The sequence below is a fragment of the Morchella importuna genome, assembly GCF_003444635.1.
Source record: "Morchella importuna strain M04M26 chromosome Unknown Morimp01GS028, whole genome shotgun sequence".
In the NCBI taxonomy this organism is placed as follows: domain Eukaryota; kingdom Fungi; phylum Ascomycota; class Pezizomycetes; order Pezizales; family Morchellaceae; genus Morchella; species Morchella importuna.
The window spans coordinates 226,706-251,438 of NW_025763425.1; the positions used below are offsets into that span (position 1 = coordinate 226,706).

At 48.6% G+C, this 24,733-nt stretch overlaps 5 protein-coding genes across 5 annotated transcripts; 4 read left to right on the forward strand and 1 right to left on the reverse strand.

The window, feature by feature from the left end:
• Positions 1–905: 905 nt before the first annotated feature.
• Positions 906–10,120, forward strand: LAJ45_08176 (uncharacterized protein; the record flags this gene model as incomplete). Its single annotated transcript, XM_046117728.1, has 4 exons — positions 906–1,271; positions 1,387–9,435; positions 9,492–9,933; positions 9,984–10,120. 4 exons carry the CDS (start codon positions 906–908, stop codon positions 10,118–10,120), a joined length of 8,994 nt encoding a protein of 2,997 aa, XP_045969015.1.
• A 3,751-nt stretch (positions 10,121–13,871) lies between these two features.
• LAJ45_08177 (uncharacterized protein) lies at positions 13,872–15,903 on the forward strand (the record flags this gene model as incomplete). Its single annotated transcript, XM_046117729.1, has 7 exons — positions 13,872–14,087; positions 14,145–14,194; positions 14,247–14,388; positions 14,447–14,504; positions 14,553–14,920; positions 14,975–15,304; positions 15,364–15,903. The coding sequence occupies 7 exons, from the start codon at positions 13,872–13,874 to the stop codon at positions 15,901–15,903; spliced, it is 1,704 nt and encodes a 567-aa protein (XP_045969016.1).
• Positions 15,904–16,281: 378 nt separating this feature from the next.
• Positions 16,282–19,505, reverse strand: LAJ45_08178 (uncharacterized protein; the record flags this gene model as incomplete). Its single annotated transcript, XM_046117730.1, has 8 exons — positions 16,282–16,338; positions 16,415–16,429; positions 16,703–17,502; positions 17,560–18,878; positions 18,932–19,075; positions 19,133–19,234; positions 19,290–19,376; positions 19,432–19,505. 8 exons carry the CDS (start codon positions 19,503–19,505, stop codon positions 16,282–16,284), a joined length of 2,598 nt encoding a protein of 865 aa, XP_045969017.1.
• Positions 19,506–19,668: 163 nt separating this feature from the next.
• LAJ45_08179 (uncharacterized protein) lies at positions 19,669–20,447 on the forward strand (the record flags this gene model as incomplete). Its single annotated transcript, XM_046117731.1, has 2 exons — positions 19,669–20,150; positions 20,219–20,447. 2 exons carry the CDS (start codon positions 19,669–19,671, stop codon positions 20,445–20,447), a joined length of 711 nt encoding a protein of 236 aa, XP_045969018.1.
• Positions 20,448–24,076: 3,629 nt separating this feature from the next.
• Positions 24,077–24,529, forward strand: LAJ45_08180 (uncharacterized protein; the record flags this gene model as incomplete). The annotated part of the gene is made up of 1 exon (XM_046117732.1): positions 24,077–24,529. The coding sequence occupies one exon, from the start codon at positions 24,077–24,079 to the stop codon at positions 24,527–24,529; it is 453 nt and encodes a 150-aa protein (XP_045969019.1).
• Positions 24,530–24,733: the final 204 nt, after the last annotated feature.

Consider the following 24,733-nt stretch of genomic DNA (forward strand, 5'->3'; position numbering starts at 1 on the left):
TGGCTAGCGAACACCGGCCAGCAGAACAATCTGCCAGTCAGTCAGACAATCAGATCTCTCTCAGGTGGACAGGTCATTGTCGGTCTAAGGAAGGAAATAGAAATCACATTTGTACCTCTACTTGTTGTTCCTTTTTTCCCCCAGCCCGGCCCAACCCTTTCCTCACCTTCTCACCTTCTCTCTTCTCTTTCTTTCCTTCACAACTCCGCGCAGCAGATACTGCTAGTAGCGACGTCAGCAGCAGTTTTTCAAAAGAGAGAACTTGGCCGTGTCTCTTAGATATTCATTCAACGTGAACCAAAAAGAGGCCCCTACTCCCCACATCCCATTTGGTGCTCGGTACTTCCTAGTTCTGACATCATCACTTTGTTCTCTCTCTCTCACTCTCACTCTCTCTCTATTGTATCACCAATTTTATTTTTTAGCGGTCGCATTCTCTTGTATCCCTCTTCATAATAATTCCATCCTTCTTAGAGAAAAGGAAGCAAGGGCAAAAAAGGTTCACCCCAGTTACAGTACCTAGGTTAGTTTAAATTTGTCGTTCGTCTCTCTCGGCAAGTCCGCTAGCTCAGACCCTTGACGATTAGCTTCCTCGTTCAGGAACGGAACGTGCTGCAAACTTTCAGTCACGCTTGTTCCCTCACAGCCGTGCCTAGTCCAGGCCAGCCTACTCACAGCTATTAATCTCACACCCCCTCCCTCTTCTACCACGGCCGTCCGACCTTCGTCGCTCGTTTCCTTAAACCCACCCACAAACCATTATATAACAACCCAATAATTTCTCCTCCCTCCCAATCCTGCTGTGGGTTTACTAAACTAGCACCGGTCCAATTCACTGTGGGCAATTCTGGACCGCCCCCCGTCGACGAACCCCCTAACTACGGTTGGAGAGGTTGTCTGCCGAGATGGACGACCCGTTTACGACTCCGCAGCGGACATCGGTCCAGGACAGCAACAGTCATCTCATTTCCCTGCCCACATCGTCACCATCACAGATCAAACGGACGCTGGAGGCACATCTAGCGGAAGTCAGCAAACGCATCGAGACCGCCGGGAACCTGGGACGGGCGCTGCTGAAACAGCAACAAGAATATGAATCGAGGATCAAGGAGCTGGACGAGGCCGGCGACACGGTCGACCCGGAGCTGAAGAAGAAACTGCAGGACTTGGAGAAGGAGTACAATGAAGTCGGCAGAGAGAGCGCAAGGGCGGTATTGACGAACAAGATCATGGGCGGTGGCGGTGGAACGTCACCGTACGCGGCTGGAAATGTATGGTGTTTAATCTTATTTTCTGCCCTCTCTCACCCCCTTCTTCGGGTAGATCTGCAGATCTCTGTGGGGGGTTTCAAGATTAAGCTAATCAGCTTTTTGTTCACTACTACAGATCACCCCATCGACCGCAGCAAATCTACAGGCTCATGGCACAAACTCCCCTTCAAAACCTACATCACGTCGCCAGCGAAATCAGCCATCCCGACAACACGATCTCGAGTTCGCGGCTGAGCTTGGCCAGGGTTTGCTCGTTGAGGTTAGGCGGCTCCAAGCATTGCTGTCCGAGCGCGAGGAGGCTCTCCGGGTGATACAGATTGAGAAAGCCAGATTGGAGCAGCAGGCCGAGCATTTGGAGAACCGGGTCCGAGCTTTTGACGAGAGCGAGCAGAAGTACAAAGAGGAGAACTGGAATTTGGAATTGCTCAACCAGGATCTACTAGCCCAGGCCAGAGACCAGCAGGAGATTGAAGACCGACTACACGCAGAGATTCAGCGGCTATGCCACGAGAAAGAGGATATCATCAAGGAGCTCGATGAGTGGAAACACCAGAACGAGAAGCTATTTGAGGACCTCGAAGCGGAGCATAAGCATCATGAAGTCGAGTTTGCCACCATGCGGAGGAATCTGGCTACAAATGAGAATGAACGTATTACGCTAGAGAAGAAGGTGGAGGACTTGAAGCAGGAGCTAGAAGATAGTCATAATCAGAGCAGCCGATTGCGGGCCTCCCTCGAGCACAGAGAGGACCTTGAACAGAATGAGGATCCGTTCGTGATGGAGCCCGCTCAAACCACACCAGAAAACTCCCCTCCCACATCTCCCACAAAGCCAACGCCGAGAAATACACACTTGGAAGCCGAGACCCTGAAATCGAGTCTGCAGCATGCCCACAGAATGATTACCAACCTCAAGTCAAACATGAACCGAGAAAAGACCGAGAAGGCTGAGCTTAGACGCCTATTACAGGAGGCTAGAGACGACCTTGAGAATTCGCGGCTGAGAAGAGATTCTATCGGTGGCCCACCAAGTAGTGCCGACAAGAGACGGAAGGGCAAGGCCTCATTCATCAAGTCCGGAGCTCCACGACCCATCTTCAACACAGCTCTTCTTGGCGGTGCACGCCGTACCAAAGATGAAGTAGTCAAGAACACTCAGGTAGACGAGGAATGGGAGGAGGCAGAAGATGAGCCTACTTCACCCACCAGATCTAAGTTCCCATCAAGCTCAGTTGTCCTCCGAGACTACACCCTCAGCCCACCTAGTGGCGGTGAAGCAGACGAGTCCGCATTTGAGACCGCAAACGAGGCTACCGGCATGACTACAGATGCTTTCGAGACCGCCAATGAGCATGACAGCACTGCGACAGAGACGGAAGCTTATAGGACTGGCAATGAGAGCCCTGTGTACGATCACCCAACCTCAGCCGACGAACTCACCGAAACCGAGTCCGGTCCGCACCTAAAGGCCATTAAAAAGAAGACTTCCCGCGCCTCTTCGTTTGGTGGTTCTAGACGCCCCGGCCTCAACAGAATCCGCCACAGGGACAGCGTTGCCTCCTCTGCATCTACCGAAGAGGATTCAGATGGCGCGTATGAGGACCGCCGCAACCGTCGCGACGACTTTATGACCCCCATCCCCGGTTCAGGCCAACGTCTCAGGAGCAAAATGGGTAGACCTCAGAGCAGGGGAACCAGAATGCCTAGCCAGAGCAGCATGTTCCGAAACCGTGAGCGCGCATTTTCGGTCGGCTCCAGCAACAGGGACAGAGCGTTCTCAGCGAGCTCTAGCGACGCAGGTACCTTCCAGTTCCGCAACGGATCCCCCAGCAGTGTACGTCATAGACCCTCAGGCGCCGGTGAGCGCAAGAGCTTGTTTGCCGAGTTGGGCGATGGTATGTTTAATGGTGAGGACGACGAGGATACTGCAGAGGAGGATGAGGCACCGACTACTCCCACCAGGACTAGCATGCCATACGTTACCAAGGGTGCCATGGTCGATTGCGGTATCATGACCGATGATCTCCTGGACTACCCTGTGCTTGACCGTTCTCGCAACTTTTTGGGTATCAATGATTTGGACAGGCCCCGAACAGCGTTCTCTACAATGTCATCAATGCACACAATCGAGGAGGTGGAAAAGACCAACGACATGGGCGTCCAATCTGAAGATGCGGATGTTATAGAGATGGGAACCCAATATGATGCAACTCCAGTTTCAGAGGTTGGCATCCAGTCCGAGGCCACCCCGGTCACTACCATTGGAGTTCAATTCGACCCAACCCCAGTAATTGAGATGGGCACGCAATCCGACGTATCCTACCCCATCCACCCCGACCTTAGTAAGGAGCTCCATGAGACCGAAGAGGAGCTCAAGGTAACCTCAGCGAAGCTACTCGTGGTTGAAGGCACTGCCGCAGCTGCAGCTGCTAAGTTGCTCGAAGCAGATGAGGCCAGCAAGGTAGCAGCCGCAAAGCTTCTCGAGTCCGACGAGGCCGGAAAGGTGGCGGCGGAGAAACTAATCAAGGCAGACGAGGAGGCCAAGCTAGCGGCCGAGAAGCTCCTACAGTTTGAGGAGGGCGAAAAGGTCGCTGCAGCGAAGCTTCTTGCAGTAGAAGAGGAGGCACGGGATATTGCTGCCAGATTGGCCGCATCAGAAGAGGAAGCAATGGCTACCGCTCATCGACTAGCAGCATCTGAAGAGTTGTCTCACGCCACAGCCGCGAGATTAGCAGCATCAGAGAAGGACTTGGCAGCAGCGGAAAAGAGGTTGGCGGCATCAGAAGAGGACGGAAGAGTGTCAGCGGTGAAACTAGTTGCGGCGGCGGCGGCAGGTGCGATTGCGGCGGAGGCGCTACGTGCTGCACAGGATAGCGGCAAGGCAACAGAGGAGAAGTTAAGGCAGGTTGAGGAGGAGGCGAGGTTGGCTGCGGAGAGGCTTGCAAGGGAAGAGGAGAATAGCAGGAGTATTGCGGAGAGGCTTGCACAAGAGGAGGAGAACGTCAGGGCTACAGCGGCGAAGTTGGCCCAAGAGCAGGAGAATATGAGGGCGACATCGGCTAGGCTTGCCCAGGAGGAGGAGAGCTCGAGGGCCATATCGGCTAGGCTTGCTCAGGAAGAGGAGAATGTGAGGATTACAGCAGCCAAGCTTGCTCAAGAAGAGGAAAACGTCAGGTCAACAGCGGCAAAACTCGCCCAGGAAGAGGATAGCGGCAGAGCGTTAGCGACAAAACTGGCGGAGTCCGAAGAGACTGGACAGACAACTGCGGAGAGGTTGAGGCTTGCGGAAGAAGAGATGATGGCCACTGCAGCGAGGTTAGCTGATTCCGAAGAGGAAACTAGAGCCACCGCAGAAAGATTGGCATCATCACAGGAAAAAGCAAGGGCTACGGAAGAAAGATTAGCGGCGTCACAAGAGGAGGCAAGAGCCACGGCAGAGAGATTGGCGGCATCACAGGAAGAGGCGAGGGCCACCGCTGAGAGATTGGCTGCGGCGGAAGAGGAGTCAAGGGCTACCGCTGAGAGGTTGGCTGCGGCGGAGGAGGAGTCAAGGGCCACAGCTCAGAGATTGGCAGCATCGGAGGAGGAGTCAAGGGCCGCAGCTCAGAGGTTGGCGGCATCAGAGGAAGAGGTCCGAACCACAGCCGAGAAGTTGGCCGCATCTGAAGATGAAATGAGGGCTACCACCGAGAGACTAGCAGTGGCAGAAGAAGAGGCGAGGATCACTGCCGAGCGGTTGGCTGCATCTGAGGAAGAGGCCCGTATCACGGCTGAACGGCTTGCGGCATCCGAGGAAGAGGTCAAGAACACCGTTGCTAAGTTGGCTGCATCTGAGGAAGAGGTCAAGGCCACGGCTGCCAGGTTGGCGGCATCTGAAGAGGAGGCCCGGAATACGGCTGCAAAATTAGCAGGGTCAGAAGAGGAGTCAAGAGTAGTAGTAGCGAAACTGGCGGCAGCAGAGGAAGATGGTAGGATATCAGTCGCCAAATTGGTTGCGGCGGCAGCAGCGGGTGCGTTGACGGCGGATAGGCTTCGGGCAGCACAAAACAGCCGCGAGGAAACAGAGAGAAAGCTTAGAGCGGCTGAGGAGGATGCAAGGAATGCCAAGGAGCTAGCACAGAAGAATAAGCAGGATTTCACAAAGGCTATGGGAGAAGTCAACACTCTCAAGCCTATAATTGTCAAGCTCGAAGAGGAAATCGCATCTCTGAAGGCGGAGCGTGATGGCTTCAAGGAGATAGCATCTGCCCTTCCAGCTGCCCAGGAACTCGCACAGAAGAACGAGGCTAGCTTTGTCAAGGCACAAGAGGAAATCAACACACTCAAACCGATCATCGCCTCTCTCGAGGAGCAGCTCAAGAATCTCAAGGTCGAGCGTGACAACTTGCAAGAAACCGAGCTCCCAGCAGCAAAGGCCATGGCACAAAAGAACGAAGCCAACTTTGTCAGAGCCCGGGAAGAAATCAATACTCTCAAACCAATCATCGTCAAGCTCGAGGAGGAGATCGTGGTTCTCAAGGTGGAGCGTCAAAGTCTGCAGGAAACCGCATCTACTATCCCGGCTGCAAAGGAGATGGCTAGGAAGAATGAGGAGAATTTTGCCAAGGCTCTTCGGGAAGTTAACACACTCAAACCAATCATTGCCCAGCTCGAGGAGGAGGTTAAGACCTTGAAGGAGGAACGTGATGACCTACAGGAAAATGCTCTCCCCGCTGCGAAGGAGATAGCCCGAAAGAACCTCGAGGAGGTCAACACACTCAAGCCCATCATTGTTATGCTTAAAGAGGATATTGTGGCTCTGGAGGCGGAGCGTGATGACCTACAGGAAAATGCCCTCCCGGCTGCCCAAGAATTAGCACAAAAGAGGGAAGCTGAGATTAACACTCTCAAGCCTATCATCGCCCAGCTTGAGAAGGATATCGATAACTTGGAGGTGGAACGTGACGGTTTCCAAGAAACTGCATCTGCTCTCCCCGCTGCTCGAGAGCTTGCACAAACGAAGGAGGCTGAGATAAACACGCTCAAGCCCATCATCTCCAAGCTTAAAGAGGATCTAGAGATCTTAAAGGTGGAACGTGATGGTTTCCAAGAGACTGCATCTGCCCTTCCCGCTGCTCAAGAGCTTGCACAAACGAAGGAGGCTGAGATAAATACCCTCAAGTCCATCATCGCCAAGCTCGAAGAGGATGTATGGGTGGTGAAGGCGGAGCGCGACGGCTTCCAGGTGACTGCATCTGCCCTTCCCGCTACTCAAGAGCTCGCACAGAAGAGGGAGGACGAGATCAACACTCTTAAGCCTATTATTTCAAAGCTTGAGGAGGATGTGGAGACCCTGAAGGTGGAGAGGGACTGTTTCCAGGTGACTGCGTCTACCCTACCGGCAGCGAAGGAGTTGGCAGAGAAGAAGGAGGCAGAAATCAATAACCTCAAGCCGATTATCGCTCAGCTCGAGAATGAGGTCAAGACCCTCAAGCCCATCATTGTTAACCTTGAAGAAGAGTTGTCAACTGTCAAGGTGGAACGAGACGACTTGAAAGAGAACACCCTCCCGGCTGCTAAGGAATTGGCTCAGAAGAACGAGGCCGATTTTATCAAGGCTGTTGAGGAGGTTAACACGCTCAAGCCCATCATTGTCAAGCTTGAAGAGGAAGTTAAAATCTTGACTGTGGAGCGAGACGAGCTGCAAGGAACTGTCCTCCCAGCGGCGCAACAGATGGCACAGAAGAATCTTGAGGAGGTCAACACACTCAAGCCCATCGTCGCTAGACTCGAGGAGGAAGTTGGTACTCTTAAAGTTGAACGTGATGGCCTTCAGGAAATTGCATCTGCCCTCCCAGCGGCGAAGGAAATGGCCAAACAAAAGGAGGCCGAGGTCAACTCCCTCAAGCCAATTATCGCCCAGCTTGAGCAGGAGATCGTGAACCTCAAGCCTGTCATCGTCGATCTCGAAGAAGAGGTCAAGTATCTGACAGAAGAGCGCGACGATCTCCAGGAGAATGCCTTGCCGGCGATGAAGCTGATTGCAGAAAAGAGCGAGGCTGATTTTGTCAAGACTCTCGAGGAAGTAAACGCTCTTAAGCCTATTATCACTAAACTTGAAGAAGAGCTTGTAAGTGTTAAACAAGAGCGAGACGGTCTACAGGAAGCTCTTCCAGTGGCGAAGGAAATGGCGCAAAAGAATGAGGCTGAAGTCAATTCCCTCAAACCGATTATCGTCAGGCTTGAGCAGGAGGTCAAGACTCTTACTGTGGAGCGAGATGACCTAAAGGAGACTGTTCCAATAGTCAAGGAGATGGCACAGAAGAACCAAGATAACTTCGTCATGGCTCTTGAAGAGGTCAATACGCTCAAGCCGATTGTCGCCAAGCTGGAGGAAGAATTGGCAACTGTGCAGCAGGAGAGAGATAGTTTGAAGGAGACTCTCCCGGTTGCCCAACAGTTGGCAGAGAAGAACGAGGCCGACTTCATCAAGGCTCGTGGTGAAGTAGATACCTTAAAGCCGATCATTGCCCAACTTGAGGAAGAAGTTGGAACACTCAAACCAGTCATTGAGGAACTCGAGGAGGAGGTTGTAATTCTTAAGGCTGAACGTGACGACTTGCAGAACACTGCCCTCCCAGCCGCACAGCAAATGGCTCAGAAGAACCTCGAAGAGGTCAATATTTTCAAGCCGTTCGCTGCCAAACTCGAGAAAGAGGTTGGAACCCTCAAGCCAGCTATCGTCAAGCTCGAGGAAGAGGTTGCAGCCCTGAGGGAGGAGCGAGATGTCTTACAAGAAACTGTATCTGCCATCCCAGTCTTGGACATGAGGGACACTGGAGTGCAGTCCGATCCTGAACCCGTATCCTTTGCGGGAACGCAGACCGAGCCTGAAGTTGAGGAATACTCGGTTGTGTTCGACAAGGTTGCTGAGTTTGAGCCTGTGCCCGAAGTGCCATTGGAGTTCTCGGAGATCTCAATACAAGATACCACGCCAATCGAGCCCATCCAGAAATCGGCTTTACCAATCCCGGTTCCTATTCCCACCGCAAGAGATGCATCTGTATCTTCCGATGAGGAAACCCCCAAGAAGGTTTCCGAGACCGTGGAGGAACAGCAACAACGCCCGACTACGCCTAGTCCCCAGAAAGCCAGTTCAATTTTTGGCTCGATGTTTGGCGGATGGAAGCGACCTGGGACTCCTGCACAGGAACCTGAAGGCCTTAAGGGTGCTAATGAACGGACATTCTCAGCTGGCACTTTTGGCAATGGCATGAAGGACATCCCAATCATTAAAGCACCGGCTGTGGATCAAGAGGCACAAACAGACATCACACATGACTTTTTTGATAACATGGCTGTTGCTAAAACTGTCGACAAGGGCAAGCGACCAGCGTTCGCTGTCAACAATCCGGATTCAATGTATCTCGGAGGGGATAGGTCGCGTGCTAGGTCACCCAGTCTTCGATCTCACGAATCTCGCGACAGCATTGGTCTCAATGAAGTACGTAGAGGTGCCATCAAGCGTCCTGGAAGCTCTGGAAGTCTGAGAGGCGGTGCTGGCTCTATGGGACCCCCACCACTTCCTTCATCTTCGCGGAACAACGTTTCCTTCAGGCCAAAGACCCCGGTCAACACCGACACTATCAAGGCAATTGCTCCCGAAACACCAAATTCCAAGGCTGGCACGACACCAAGGCCTAATGCCACTCCCCGATTCTCCGCCACTAGAAGTGAGGTTTCTTCACCTACATCTCGTAGATCATCGATATCTTCATTCGCCTCTGAGATTGATACAAGATTCAACATCATGCCCGAGGCTGTTGCAGGAGAAGCTCAGACAGATCCAAGAATGATCCAAGCCATCACTCAAACCATGATCGGTGAATACCTTTGGAAATACACAAGGAACACTGGGCGCGGATCATTATCGCACAGCCGACATAAGCGTTTCTTCTGGGTCCACCCATACACAAGGACTCTTTACTGGAGTGAACGGGATCCGACCACGGCTGGTAGAGCTGAGCTGAGGGCGAAGAGTGTTGCCATTGAGGCGGTTAGGGTTGTGACAGATGACAACCCAATGCCTCCCGGATTGCACAGGAAGAGTTTGGTTGTCATTACGCCTGGAAGGTCGTTGAAATTCACGGCACCAACAGGGCAACGCCATGAAACTTGGTTCAATGTAAGTAGATCTCTGTTATGCGTTGTGATGTGGCGATTGATTCTAATTGCTTCTAGGCTTTATCATACCTGCTTTTGAGGACCGGAGGAGAACTTGGGGAAGAGGGTGCGGGCGAGCCTGTTAATCATCCCGAGGAATTTCACGCAACCCTCGGTAATGGAAACGGAAACGGTGCGCCCGGCTCGGTCCGCGGCGGTGCTGCTGAGAGCCTTTCGTCTTACAATACGCGAACAACACGAGCGTCATCACCTGCTAGAAACCACTCGTCGCTTTCAAATAGCCGCCCTTCAGATAAGGTTGCGCGTCAGAGTAGCAGAGCCAGACTCAGTAACTTGTTCAGGCCTTCCTCTGGTTTCGGCACTTTCAGTACCAAGAGCAGCAGACACAACCCCAGTATATATGACCAGAGTGACTTGAATGATTCGGCGGAGGATCTGAGAGAGCAAATTGAGAACGAGGATTCGGAAAAACTGGAGAATGTTAGAGCTTGTTGTGATGGTATGGTTTACCCCTTGTAATGGGTCGGGTCCTCACTAACATTGTTATAGGTAAACATGATGTCGGCACACTTCCAAGGCGTGGAGGTCGGAAGACACAAAGCGTACGTGGTGGTAGAAGCACAGATTCCCATCATCATCACCACCACGCAGACGCTGCTTCCGAGCGCGCCCATTCACATGTTTAAGCTACTATTATTTTTTTATTGCTGAGCATATCTTTTTCTTTCTTGCGGGAAACCGCTGCATTCATTATTTAACTTTCTTTTGTGTATTTTACAAATTCCTTATCTTGGATTCCCCCCCCCCCCCCCTCATTTTCTTTTTAAGTGTTTGCAATAGTTTTTATTCTTTCCTCTTTACTCGAAAAAAAGAAATTGCGGTTTGGTTTTTCCATGTTATTTGGTACCCTCTTTATTGTTTCTTTTGTTCTTTATATAAATTTTCTGGGGTTGTTTTCAGTTTGGATAAGGCAGTTGTGTTGATTGCTTTGTTATGTCTTGCTTTGCACACTTGCCTTCTAGTTACTTATTGCATTACCGTACAGCAAAATACCGTTTTACTTATACCCGATTCATACTTACTACACTCTACTACCTTTTTCTACTACCTTTTTCTTCTATGTTTTTAGTTTATTTATGTTTTTATCATGGCGAACATGGGAAGGGTGTATTCACTTTTATTTATCTTTTTTTTTTACAACTACCGGAGCAATTGGGGTGGGAAATTGGCCGTTGGGGAGACACATCAGGGGGCATAGTTGGGAATGGTCATCATCTATTGTTTCCTTATTTCTTTCTATTATCATTAGGGGTAACATGAAATTCGGGTTTTCTCTCACTTTCCCATGGGGTCTTTTTTATCGGTATTTATAATATGATTGTGGTTGTTGCATTTCGACTCTTAGTGATAGCAAAGACATTTAGGGGGCGAGAACGTTAGATATGCTTTATGATTCTACTTATTCTTAGGTCTATTATTATAGCCTCTTTAACTCTAATTCATTTGTGTGATTTCGTCTATCATGACTGGTCCTTGGAATACATGGCACTCAATTTTCGGAGAACATTTCTTTGTGGGCCTGCTCAATTTTCTGGCCCAAGTAAGGTTGTCGTCAACTAGAACTGGGTTGAATGACAGCTTCGTTCATACCTTTAATTTTAGGCGCGTAGTATTTGTAGACCAATGTAAACTACCATGCCTTGTACTTAAGTAAGCAAGCTTTAGCATTGATTGATATCCGCCCGTAAACTTCAATGATACACTTTAATAACCCTATTTCGCAAGATACAATTTTCTTCATTCACGGTTCATCACTCGGTTAATTGTCATAGCTATTGTCTAGAATTCCTCCCTGCATACGCTCATATGGATATTCCTAACAAATACCCTATCCTTTTTGTAGATTACTTCAATTTACTTGGTTTCTCACCTAACGGGCGGTCAGAATAGTTGGTCCATCGCATAATCTTCGCCCTTCTTGTCTTACATCGTTAGAAATAGTGAATTAAGAACCCATCCATCTGTGACTATCGTGAGGTTTGCTAAGACTCTTATTTTCTTAGTGGTTACGTAGTTGTTATAGTATATGTTTGGCGCTGGCGGACAGGGACCTAAAGTGTAACCACCCACCAAAGCGACGGATTTAGGGCTTGATATTTAACCACAGGATATAGGATACAATCTTCAGAGAGCGGACTTTCAACACAATTAGAAAGTTCACATCCAAAAAATTAGTATCTGCCCCACTCTAATTTTACAACGATGCATATATAAATGGACTAAATAAAAACAAAATACCCAACAACTCCAATTGGGCCGGCGAGTGATAACCTGTGAACATGATTTCTAGCCTAGTTCATGCGGGTTCACAATCGATCCCATTGGCAGTTTCAACTACGGCTAAATCCTAGCTTACGTTCGGTCATCGTATTACCGGTAAGCTTTTCCGAACCTATCCCCAATCACTCTTTGAGCTACTAGTCAAGCTAGTAGAGCCCTCGCACACCAGTGAGTACCTCACAACTGTCTACATGTAGGAGCAAGCCCGTGATGATAGGTGCATGCATTTACATGATAACAACGTAACGTACTATGACTATCAGCAGCGAGAGAAACGAGAGACCACTGGTGATATCGGTTCCTCTATGAAACCGCCGATCCTGTGTCCTTCCTCTACTCTACAACACCCTTTATTACCTGCGCCTTACGGGTTTACTCTGTGTCTTCTTCTATACTTATCTCCTAAACTTCATTCGATTACTTACCTTCCAGAATATCCATCCCATATTTTCTAATAAGGTGTTAGCCTCCTCTATCTAATCTTGTCCCCAGACTTTTTGTTGTCGCACTTCGTACTGACACAAATCTTTAACACAGGCTGGGCACGAGATTATTCTGTCCTGTGGAACGTTAATCCCATGCTAACCAATGCAGGTTGCCGTTTTATTTTCATAATGTGTGCAACAGTGTAATACTGCCAGTGGGACAAGATATAGTGCTAAAACCTCGGACTTGATGGGACAAGGTTGGCTCTTCAAAGACTAGATGCTAGATTCTAATCGTTGACAATCTGCTGGCTGTCAAATATTAAGGGACAGGTTCTATGCTGACCTGACACACTACCCCTTAGTAATCGTACAGTACAGGAGAAGCTGGCGTACTAAACCTAGTGAAACTTAAAGTATGTGTTTTACCCCTGGGAGCTACATGTACTTACTCACGTGGTTTTCTTATTGTACATCGAGCCTTTTTTGCAACACTTTTAGTGCTCTGCATGAGGTACACATAGATACGCGTATGTTCGTAGAACACTTGGCACATACTTACTTGACAGATTATTACGGCGAATAACACGATCAGACAGGACGAAACAGGGTTAGATACTCGGCATGATAATATATGCTAAGACTTTCATAACGATATTGAAGGTTTCGCCCTAGAACTCAATCCTGCCTGGCACAATATGATCTAGATATTCCTCGTAGAAGCTTCATTAACATATAATCTTGAGACTGGGGTTTAGCTCAATTCTTTGATAGACTAAACAACCAGAATTTTTGAGTCTTCATAGACGTGGTCCTATCAAGATTTACCGGGTAGCACGGAGGGATAAAGTTCCTCCGAGGAGCAGAAAAGATAATTCTGCAGATACTATAATCTTTAGAGTTATCGATATTCTTAATATCTCAAGTACAGTTACATCGTGCAGCTACGTACTCAAGAATGCTTTTTTCAAGCCTGTACGGGGTTCTAAACGTACTAACCACCATTAGCTTCTACGCCGTGTTTGTAAGCAGTTTAAAAAACAAATTGATGTTTAACCATGAAATCACCAGCAAATGGGAACTTGAACCGTAGATAAAAATGATTACATGTATGAATAGGGATGCCACACACATACTTGTACGTGGTACCTTATTCGCTGGGGTTGTGCCGTCATATAGCTGAACTAAATTTGTTCTTCTCGGCCGATTACCGTCCCGACTCTTTTCTCACGAGTTGGCATCGATCATCATCGCCGTCAAGCAAGAGGACAAGCCCCATGTTAACTGACTCAGGAAACGGGAGGAGAGAATAAATAGATGAAGAGCCCCTGCGAGGAGCCTGTCGTTGGGAACCTAGGCATCCTTATCAGCTTCACTTATCTCCATCCCCGCAGAAAGCTAGCGTGTTTGGATGTGTACACCAGATCCCTGGTAACTTGATTTCATCGTGCATCAGTAAGCAAGCCCGGGGCCCGGTACAGATATATCCGGGCTCGATCATTGGCGAAGCTTTCCTTAGATATATCTCCTCGACCCCGTTTATAATTGTTACATCTTATCTTCGTCTCATATAACTTCATCTTTGTCGGTTCAACGTTTGGCTTCACCAGTCCAACCATCGCGTGCAGCCCAAGCACAAACGTACATTGCGTTCGAAAACAATATTATCAACATGGAACGTGACCCCTTAATTGCACGAGAGTCAGAAATCCAAGCGCATCGGCATGGGAGCGGAGGTGTTGATGGTGATGGAGGCAAATCGGTACTATCATCCAAGGCCAACTCGATCTCTGGAGACGAGAACTCGCCACTATTAGGAGCTGGTGAAAGAGATGGGGGAGCAGATATCGACGATTTTGCGGGTCTGCCATGGCACCGAAAGCCATCAGTAAGATATCCACTTTGTGTGGTCTCACGTGCAGAAAATTGACGGCTACACTTTCAGATTTTCTGGTTGTTGCCGCCGTTCTGTTTATTCACGATAGCTTTTGGAGGGTATGATGACATCAATTTTGACAGAGCCGAGCTCCGTACTGACCGCATGAAGCGTCGCCGTACCACGGTTGAACATCATCCTAGCTCTTATATGCAGGGAATTTTTCGCAGAGAAACAATATCTGCCTGGGGGCATGACGCCGGTTATGCCTATTCTCATCGGCGCCCCAAATGAGCAATGTCGAAATCCGGAGGTAGCTGCAGTATTTTCTATGTTGAAAGTAAAATGCCTAACGTTGCGCGATATCGCAGGTGGCAGCTCTCGTATCGAAATTCACACTTTATATGAGTCTTATTAGTGGAATAATAGGTTTGTGGCTTCCCCCACGATCTGCAATACAGATGCTTATCATCATAGGTGCGTTTACATCACCACGCATAGGATCGTTATCAGATCGCTATGGACGTCGGACCTTCATGGCATGTTCGTCCTTCGGGCTGCTGGCCAGCGAAATTACGACCATTCTCGCTGCAAAGTTTCCAGAAACTTTTAGTGTCAATATCCTTCTCCTTGGCTCAACGGTCGATGGCATCTGCGGGAGCTTCTTATTAGGTATGGCGCTTTCATACTCGTATGGAGCTGATTGCACGTCTCCCGCAAAACGTGCTACGGCATTCGGCTATTTTCAGGGCTGTCTTTTTTTGGGTATCGCAGTCGGGCCAGCAATGGGAGGGTGGCTGATCGAGGTTACTGGAGACGTTCTTTCCATCTTCTACGCCGCCCTGGTTTGACCCCTCTTCGTTCGCGTACTTAAAGTTTACTCCGGCTGACGGGATTAGGGGGCACATGTGTTTTTCATTCTCTACCTATTCTGCATCCTCCCGGAGTCGTTGTCAGATCGTCGTAAGAAGATCGCCCAAGAAAAGCATGCACAAGAAGTCCAGAGATATGGCGGTACACTGAAATCATGGGTACACACCATGAACCCCATCAACTTTGTTAGGCCTCTTTCTGTCCTCTTCCCTACCGGTCCTGGCTCTAGTCCTCGACTTAGGCTCAACCTCATGCTACTTGCTGCCACAGACACCATTCTTTTTGGCGTCGGTATTGGTGGCATGACCGTCATCATCTTGTTTGCGGAGCTGAAATTTGAGTGGGGAAACTATGAGGTATGGCCCCCCGGTTTAAGAAGCTATCCACGCAAATATTGATTGAGCCTTTTTATTAGTCGTCAATATACCTATCAATCGTCAACGTAGCCCGCGTAACTATGCTATTCGTGATCCTCCCCGTAGTAGTTCATTACGTCCGCCGTAACCTTCATCCCTCCTCCCACCAAAAAGGTGCCGATAAACTCGATATTCTCCTTATCCGTTTTAGCATCATCATTGAGACAGCAGGCTATCTATTCTACGCCGTCGCGGCCACACCCAATGCCTTTACCGCAGCAGGTGTTTGCACTGCTTTGGGCGGGATCGGCTCCCCCACCCTCCAGTCATCACTCACTAAGCATGTCCCTGATGAGAAGACTGGCCAACTGTTAGGGGCGACAGCCTTACTTCATTCATTAGCGAGAGTTGTGGCCCCAACGGTCTTTAATCTCGTGTATGCATACACGGTTGCAACTTTCCCGCAGACGGTTTTTGTGTGCCTTGGGTCGACATTTGCATTTGCATTCGCTTGTTCCTGGTTTTTAAGGGAGGGCGTGTATTGGGGCGATGGCAAGGGAGGCGCGAATGGTGACGAAGAAGAGGCTGATACTAACTAGAATGATTCCGTAATATGTACACATAGGTTTCTATATTTTTTCTTCTACTCTTGGGGTTCGGTTATGTTTTTTTTAATGGATCACATATATAGGTCAATAATAAAGAACTAGATGAATAGTTTTATGTCGATTATTAATATACTAGATATCTAAATATTAGGACCGGGAAGCTTAACGATCGAGTGATATTTCATGAGTGATGCAGAAGGCTCTATCACCCCCAAAGTTGCTGCGGGAGGTATGCAACGGCAAACGTAAGTCGGGCTAATTCTATTCCGCGCATGCACAGGACGACCCGCGGACCCAGAAGCGGCCATACGGAGCCCGACGGATAGTTTCCTGGCTCCATTTCCCGATATCTTTCTAGATATTGCTTGGCTAGGGAATTTCGCTCGCTGATCCAAGCGATACCGCCGTACTCACGGAACTCCGGGCCTTTTTTCATTTCGTAGGGGGATCAGCTGAAAGATCCACTAATTTATCTCTTTAGTTCAGCCCAAGTTATACATACCTGGATGTACACAACCTATCCGGGAAAGAAATATATGAATCATCTCCACTCATAGTCTCTCACACAGAAAGTCATCCCACGCACTTGAATTACAGTTCGAAACGCCTTCATTCCAAATATATGTATAACTCTACTCTACCAGAGCCTACCAGAAAAAGACCAAGTCATAATAAATATTCCAAACAGTGGTACAACAAGACTTTCGAATACTCCACTTGCTTCTCCATAATCTTATTTCCTCCATCTCTGCGCAAAGCCATGCATCCGATCCATCAACACTGGAAATACACTATTGACGCTCTCTTCAATCAGATTTCGGAAGAACTTGACCGCCTCCTCCTCGCTCATCTCGAGATTGAACCTCTCTTTCACTTTTAACACGGCCTTGTCGGGCTCCAGCCTGATGTCTGGGATGTTGGCGTCTACCATGAGCGCGAATAAGTTCAAAATTAGGTTTGCGGACTTGCGCAGAGTTGTGTATGCGGTGTAGCAGTAACTTTTGAAGTTTGCGTAGTTTACTGAGTTCGCCCCTCCCATGCCATCGACCATCTCCTTGCACAGTTTCATTGCTGGCGCAAATGGCTTGGGGTCTCGGCCAAGTATGAAGCCAAAGTCTGCGTGGAAAAAGTGGCCGTCGGGTGTGAGTAAGAGGTTGTCGAGATGTCGGTCACCAACACCGAGGAGGTAGGTTATTACGCAGTAACCGGCGCAGGATTTGACGTAAGTGTCCATAACCTCTGCTTTCACTCCAGTATCTGTAGTTTCGTCTGGATAGTTGTTCCGGAGATATGGAAGGACTCCAGCGGCGGGGGCATGTTTACCCTCCTCGATGCTTGCGAGCGAGAGAGAATCGACAAACTGCACGACACCAGTATATGCCGACGTAGCAAGAATGTGGTATGGCGTAAGTTTAAGGTCAAGGTTCTCCTTACGTAGGAGCTTGTCCATTAATGTTACAATCTGTATTACAAGTTGATCCTGACGGAGATCATCGCCGGTTTTAAAGATGATTGGATACCGTGCTCCAGTATCTGTTTTAAGGTGAATGAGAAGAGGAAAGAGGGACGATTTAAAAACATTTGAAGCCTCTAGAAACTATTCGTCAGTATCGTGATACCATCCATCATAATAAGGGAGAAACAAACCAGGGAAGCATCCAACTACGTTAACCCCAGGGTCCAACGGTAATGGGACCGCCTCAAAACTAACCAACTCATTCTTCGGATCTGCTAGGACTTGCCTTAGCCTCTCGACTTTCTTCGGCCTACTCTCCCGTAGCCCTTGGATTTCTTTAGAGATCTCCCCGATCATAAATACAAAGTCTGCCTGTCGCTTGATGACCGCCCTTCTCTTATCACCATCTTCCATCTTGCCCAACGCAACCTGAAACTCCCAAGCCACCTTACTAAACAGCCGCTTATACTCTTGGTTCGTATCCTCCGTTTCGACCATTAAGTACCAATAGAAGAAGTTCCCCAGTGTGATATTCATGCATGCCCTGGAAATCAAAAAGTTCGCCAGTGAACTATCGCGAGACGCATCAGTAGTTGTCGAGGGTTTAATACGTTCAAACTTGAGCGCCTGAACTAGCTGAAGAAGATATAACTGCAATTCCTCGTCGTCGGCTTTGCGAAGCCGGTCGACAGCGTAAGCTCTAACTGCCATATTGTCGAATCCTGGACCCAATAGCTCAAGAGCATCATCGACGTCGATTTCTGTCCATTTTGGTAGTAGTTGCACTGCTTGCTTACTCTCTGCCGCGTCGCTCCAAGACACACTCTTGAGAAATTTCGTGAGGCCTCTCTTATCCCTTGCTAGTGAGTACCTGAATTTCCATAGCAGATCTTTCTCCTCGCTGGTTAGGTCTTGTGTTGGGGAGTAGTTAAGGATCTCGTTTAGTTCATCTCTTATCTTGGCGTTCGGTTTCAAATCACGATCTAATGGGCCATTGCGGTGTGAACGAACAAGTCGGCGATGTTTACTTTCAGCTGGATTATCACGATTCATCTCAGGGTCATAAACCCTCATCGTGAATCCGAGAGTTTTCTTCGCAGGGCCCTCAACACCAGGAACGGGAGTATTTCGGTTTGGGGCTGTTGGAGCAGAGGAAGCTGTCGGAGATATACTATTACCAGTTACATCTCCCTCGATTACAGCTTCAGTCTTATAGTCATAATCGTTATACACGACCGGGAAATCAAATCGCGGAAACTCAATAAACAGGTAATGATCATTCTTCCGCTCTGAAGACGCCTGTTTATTGATACGCTCAATCTGCCGGAACGCAAGATTATCCAGCCAGTCAAGTCGAGGGATCTCCCCCAGCTCATGTTTCTTAAGGAGTTTCTCAAGGCGGTCCGTTTCGCTGTTCGATGAAACGGTTGACGGGGTGGTTGAGTCGCTTAAACCGTCGGCTTCAACACCAGGCCAGAGCTTGCACTTCTGGCGGCCCTTCTTGAGGTTACTGGAAAGTGTAAGTGTAAGCTAATACTATTACTAGCGAAGGTCACCACCCACTTGTCTTTCTCAAACATGCTCACTGTCGTTCCCCCAAATGGCACCGCCTTCCCGGGACCAGCAAGATCCCATACCGTGATCGCAAGTTGTGAGGATAACGGTAAGTTGCAGTACCTTACCGGCACCGTGAGCCATTCCATCCATCTACACGGCACCCTCTTGTTAGTTCAGGCCCCCACAATAATTGGGTGAGTAACCAACGTTCGATTTGATCTAAAAGCTTTATAAGACGTCTGCACAGATACTGTTAACGGTTTACTATCTGCAAACAACTGCACAGTGAGGTATAGGTCGGAGGAGTTGCTGTCTCGCGGTAAGTTAGCGACTGTAGAAATGCGCGGCGAGGTGGTATGTGTACCTGGCGTTTGAGCCTACATGCTTTAGACTCGGATCGGCCAGCAGGGTTGTGTACGGTAGTGGGGTGCGGGTCCCTTCGAGCGAGTCGCTATAGCTAATGTTTAGCTCTACGGGAAGCTGAGGGGTGAGGGGAGGTGATTTACATCCTAACGCTCACCTCCATCTTGAGGGAACGGGAGCTCGCGAACGTAAAGGGTTCCATGACGGGGAGTGCCATAGTGACGATGGGTGTTTCCTTGCCAGGGTAGTGGGATTTCAAAATCTTCAGAAGGAGATGTCGAAGCTGTGTTTGGAACGAGTGAAGTCAGTTACTTATCTCACTAGTATCATTGAGGTTCACCTTGGCGTGTGACCGTAGCTGGCGCCATAATGTGACCTGCATGTTTATGCCAAGCTTTCTTCCAATCCCGACACCTTTCAACATCTCAACCTCCACAAACACACCTCCGGACAGCTCCCGCAACCGCGCCAAAAGCTCCTCCAACCCCAACAACGACCCCACAAAAATACCACAAAAAATGTCTTTACTCGACCTCCTCGGCCTATCTGAACTCAAGCGCCTCAACCCGCGCCAGATCCTCTCGCAAGTCCTCAATATCGCACTAATTCTCTCAACGGCGTTCATGCTATGGAAGGGACTCTCGGTCGCAACAAACTCACCCTCCCCCATTGTGGTCGTGTTGAGCGGTTCCATGGAGCCTGCGTTCCAGCGCGGAGATCTTCTGTTCCTGTGGAATAGGAACTTAGACTTACACAAGGATCCTTCCTCATTCGGTGGAACACAGGTCGGTGAGATTGTGGTGTACAATGTGGGCACCGCAATCCCGATTGTGCACAGAGTTGTCAGGAGACACCAGGGAGAGTGAGTACTTTTTCTTTTCTTTCTATGCTGGTACTACAAGTGAATAGAACGCTGACACCCGTTTGTAGGAAAACTCCCCTTAACCTCCTCACAAAGGGCGACAACAACAATGCCGACGATATCGAGCTGTACCCCCGTGGACAGTGGTATCTCAACCGTGAGAAGGAGGTTATTGGGAGCGTTGTTGGGTACATCCCATTCGTAGGTTACGTTACCATCATGCTCAGTGAGCATCCTTGGATGAAGACCGCGTTGTTGGTAATTATGGGATTACTAGTTCTCGTGCAGAGGGAGTAAGGGCCCAAAGGTGTTTTCTCTTTCTTTTACTTTTTTATGAGAGGAGTATCTATCCTTGATACCCAAGAGTGGAATCGTTTGGCTTTCAAACTTGGTTGTGGGGTTCGGACACCTGTTGTATTGTAGATCATTATGTTTGCATCGAATTTGGAGCTTCTGGGACAAAATAAGGGATCATCTAGGATAAAGAAACAAATAACGTGCAAATGTAACCAGAGAGAAAAAGAGGTCGGGAACTTTGATCATCTTGCAGATAAAACGTTAACCCGAGAACACTGCACGCCAGACCCTTCAGTTTTGTCGATATATGTCTATTGTCTTCAGCCTATCTATATCTTCCATAAATCTTATTTGCAATCATCAGATACCAGGAAACACTCAAAGCTACGGTGATGTGCACCGAGTGACTGGCCATGATTCACTAGTGAATATCACTCAGCTTATTGCAATTGGAAGAGAATTCCCACTCCTCCCTGGATGAAGGCCTTGTTAAGTCTTTTGTCTATAGCCATCTCTGGCCAGAATAGTCTTTTATAAAGATCGTTCTAGCAACCGCTTGAAAAGGTTGCGGTTTCTCCGTCTTCTTTTCTTCCTATATCTACTTTATGTTATCTATTACCCCGCATCTTCTGAAATCGTACCCAGGTTAAGTAATACTCCTATAAATCATGCGATAGATACAAATCCAATATAGCAGGCCCCCCAGCTGAAGGCTCGCATTCGCGAAGCAAGAACTCAGAATCGCCAAGTCTCGAGTGATACTCTGTGAACAGTGGATATTGCGAACCTGCCCTGCAAGGGTCCTAGTATATACATGTACAAGACAATTGTAAAGTTAAGAGAAGAAAAATGGAGGTAAAAAAAGGAACCTGACCCAAGTTTTTAATCAAAAGTAACAAAAGAGAGGCTTTGCGCGCTGCTCTTTTCGACCCAGTCACACAGTGTTTCCACCAAGCCTGGGAGGTAGGCGATTTGAACCGCGGACCTCGGCCCCTCTGGGCGACACCATAGTAACTGGGCTACAGCGGTAGATGGCGTGTGTTGTCCTGACACGGTTATCCAGTGGTGTGTTAGGGTGAGGCGTGTGTTGCGGCCGCGCAGAGGTTTTGATAGGCCTCAGGTTATATGGGCCGGCCCGGGATTCGGCCTTCTGGCACGGGCTTGGGCCAGGTCCTAAGGCGATTGAGGCCCGGGCTTTATAGATCATTTATATGGGTCGAAATAGTGCATATTTTAAGAATATCCATCATCTTCAATCCTCATTTCTCTCTATGAAAAGAAAATCTTTGAATAAATATGAGATTTTATCACAATAAACAGTTAAATACATTTTCTTAGAATCATATAAATTATCAAAAAAATCCCGGGATTAGGCCCGTATATATGGGCCAAGCCAGGCCCCGGTTGGGTTTGCTGGGCTTGGGCCAGTCCAAACGTGTTTCGGGCTCGGGATGGCCTATTAAAACCTCTGCGGCCGCGTGTAGGTTAGGACCTTGGGCTTTCCGGGGCTTGTGGATCGTTGGAGGCCAACACAACAAAGTGGATACTACATATGTCGCGTCCCTTCCGAACTCGGGAGTGACTCTTTGTCCATCTACACATAGCAGTCCTGGTAGAGGGGAACCAACCAATGATAATGCTTCCTGACCACTACGAGGAAGATTATACTATTTAGAAAATAAGACATCCAATAGACCGGAGTCGTCCCTGGCTTAACTGTGTTCTTAATAGGTAAGGTGACTTATGGTGATGCATCGATGGCGGTGCAGATTGGGGGGCCCGGGGGTAATTGTAGGAGTGTGCAGCGAATTACATGTATCTTGCCATGTAAATCTAGAGTAGCTGCTATTGATTTACACAGGTTAATCATGACACCACATGTATGAACAACTTCGTCTCCCATTCTCCAACGTCTGGCTAGATGAGAGACGTGGGACTACAGAATACTAACTATCAGTACTAAATATACTTGCAGTGCCAAAAACCGGGACATACATGTAGCCGATGCCATAGCACAGTACGAGTTTCCTCCCTGTTTCTAGATCTGACCACAGCTGAGCTGGTGAATACAACGCCGAACTCGAACATTCCCTCTCAACTGGACATAAACCACCACCACAACCACAACCACCACAACCACCACAACCACCACCACAGACAACAACACAACCCAGTGTTCCCTCTGGCGGCTCCTGCCCCCACTTCATCCAGCACCCACACTGGTAGTAGAACCCTAACTAACAACATCTTTGATCCTCCTACCCAGATGTAGGGCTGGGCGGAAGATGATAGACGGCGGAGGCATCCATGGACTACCACTCAACAGAAAGGAAAGACCGACCCAGAAAGCAACAGGTAAACGGATCTAAAGTATCTAGCCATGGACAGGAAGTCTCACAAGCCCTTGATGACACAATAGGCCCGAGATAGCCTCGAGTCCGTATTACACCATCAGGAAACATATATCTGGCCTAGAAGCTGGAGTAACTACCAAGCAGAGAAAACAGCAACAGATGTCAGCTAGCAAGAGGTCTCTCGCCAGCTTAGTGGGCCTTGCATAAGCTTCTAATGAACAATCACCATATAAATTCCTGCAAGTGCCAGGCTGTACAGAGAGCTACCACCTCCGCCTAAGTGCGGTCATATATGATGCATAGTACCTTTGAGGTTCCAACCTAGGCAGCTACTAGCATGCACGAGAAGCACTGGAAGAAGCATCTACGCTTGCACTCAAGACTGTAAAAGTCGGTAGCTACACACACACTCGTGCCTTCACGGGTGGCGGCGAGTGTCCAATCTGGCATAATATTATGAGACTAGGATCTTGAACCCAAGATGGGCGATATCAATTTTCATATCTCAATACTATCTGGTGCTTGGGCAGCTGAATATATTTGTACACTCTACAATTCTGGGCATACTACTATGACTCTTTAACGAGCGGTGCGATTGCGAGTGGAGGACAGGCTCATGGCCTTTTCTTGGCTGCAAGTTTAGGCTCAACCAATCAAACAGTGCCCCCTGAAAGGAAAGAGTTGCGGGAAAAAAAAGTACAGGCCTGACTCTGCCCGAATTTCACTCCGAGTGATATTTAGTGACTATGATAACAAAGAAAGAAAGAAAGAAGTAGTCGGTCAGTTAGCTTTCTGGATACCTACAATTCTTTCCCCTGGGAAGTGGTAGGCTATGGGGGTGTGTGTATTTGGGTGTAGATGAAAGTAGAGGGGGGTAGTAGGCAACTGAGTTAGTAGTGGTGAACAGTGAACCGAGTGCAAATCTGCTACCAAACATGCAGAATACATATGGTTCCAATATGAATCTGCGCCAGAAAAAGCGCAGAAAACACAACTCCTACAACTCCATTCCCTCTACAGAAGAGTAGTATCTACTATTCGAGTAAAATCGTGAGGATGGTACATACATGTATCTGCAAAAACATGACCTTTGACGACTTTATGTGATTTGTCGTATTTATGCCGACCCCGCTCAGGTGTCTTCTTGAAAGCCATAAGTAGTTAAACAGTACACTTGAGGGCAACATTCAACCTCCCTGAAAAGAATACTTATAAATACCGTTTCCACCCCCCATAGTCCCTGAATATATACATAAACCATTAATAGTTGCCAAAATGTCCTCTCTCCCCCGAACCTACTACTTCGCCTACGGCTCCAACCTCTGGCGCACCCAAATGAGACAACGCTGCCCGCAGAGCACTCTCATCGGGACCGGTCTCCTTCCATCCTACTGCTGGTTCATCTACACACGAGGCTACGCCAATATCCGGTCCTCGGCCCCAGACGACTGCTACGGAGTCGTCTACAGCCTCACCGACACGGACATCGCGCTTCTGGACGGCTACGAAGGTGCACCATATGTATATGAGCGTGTGTTGCGCGACGTGCAGATGTTGGATGATGGCAGGGTGCTGCGGTGCGTGGTGTATATCGACCGGAATGTGAAGGAGGGTGTGGTGAGGGAGGAATATATAAAGAAGATTAATGACGGGTTGAAGGATGCGTGCGAGATCCCGGAATGGTGGATAAAGAGGTATGTGAGGCCGTATGTACCGGCGGTGGCGTAGTGGGGGCAGCTCCGGAGTGTAATAAGCACTTGTAGCTATATGTATTTACATACATGTATGTACCGGACGTGTAGCTATGCAGCAGCAAAGCGTGGGAATAATATTATCGTTCACTTAGAGGCTTAAGATGTGCTTATATACATGTACTCTACGGTGCCTCACACACACACACACACTCACGCACTCATCCGTAAGCCCTTATGA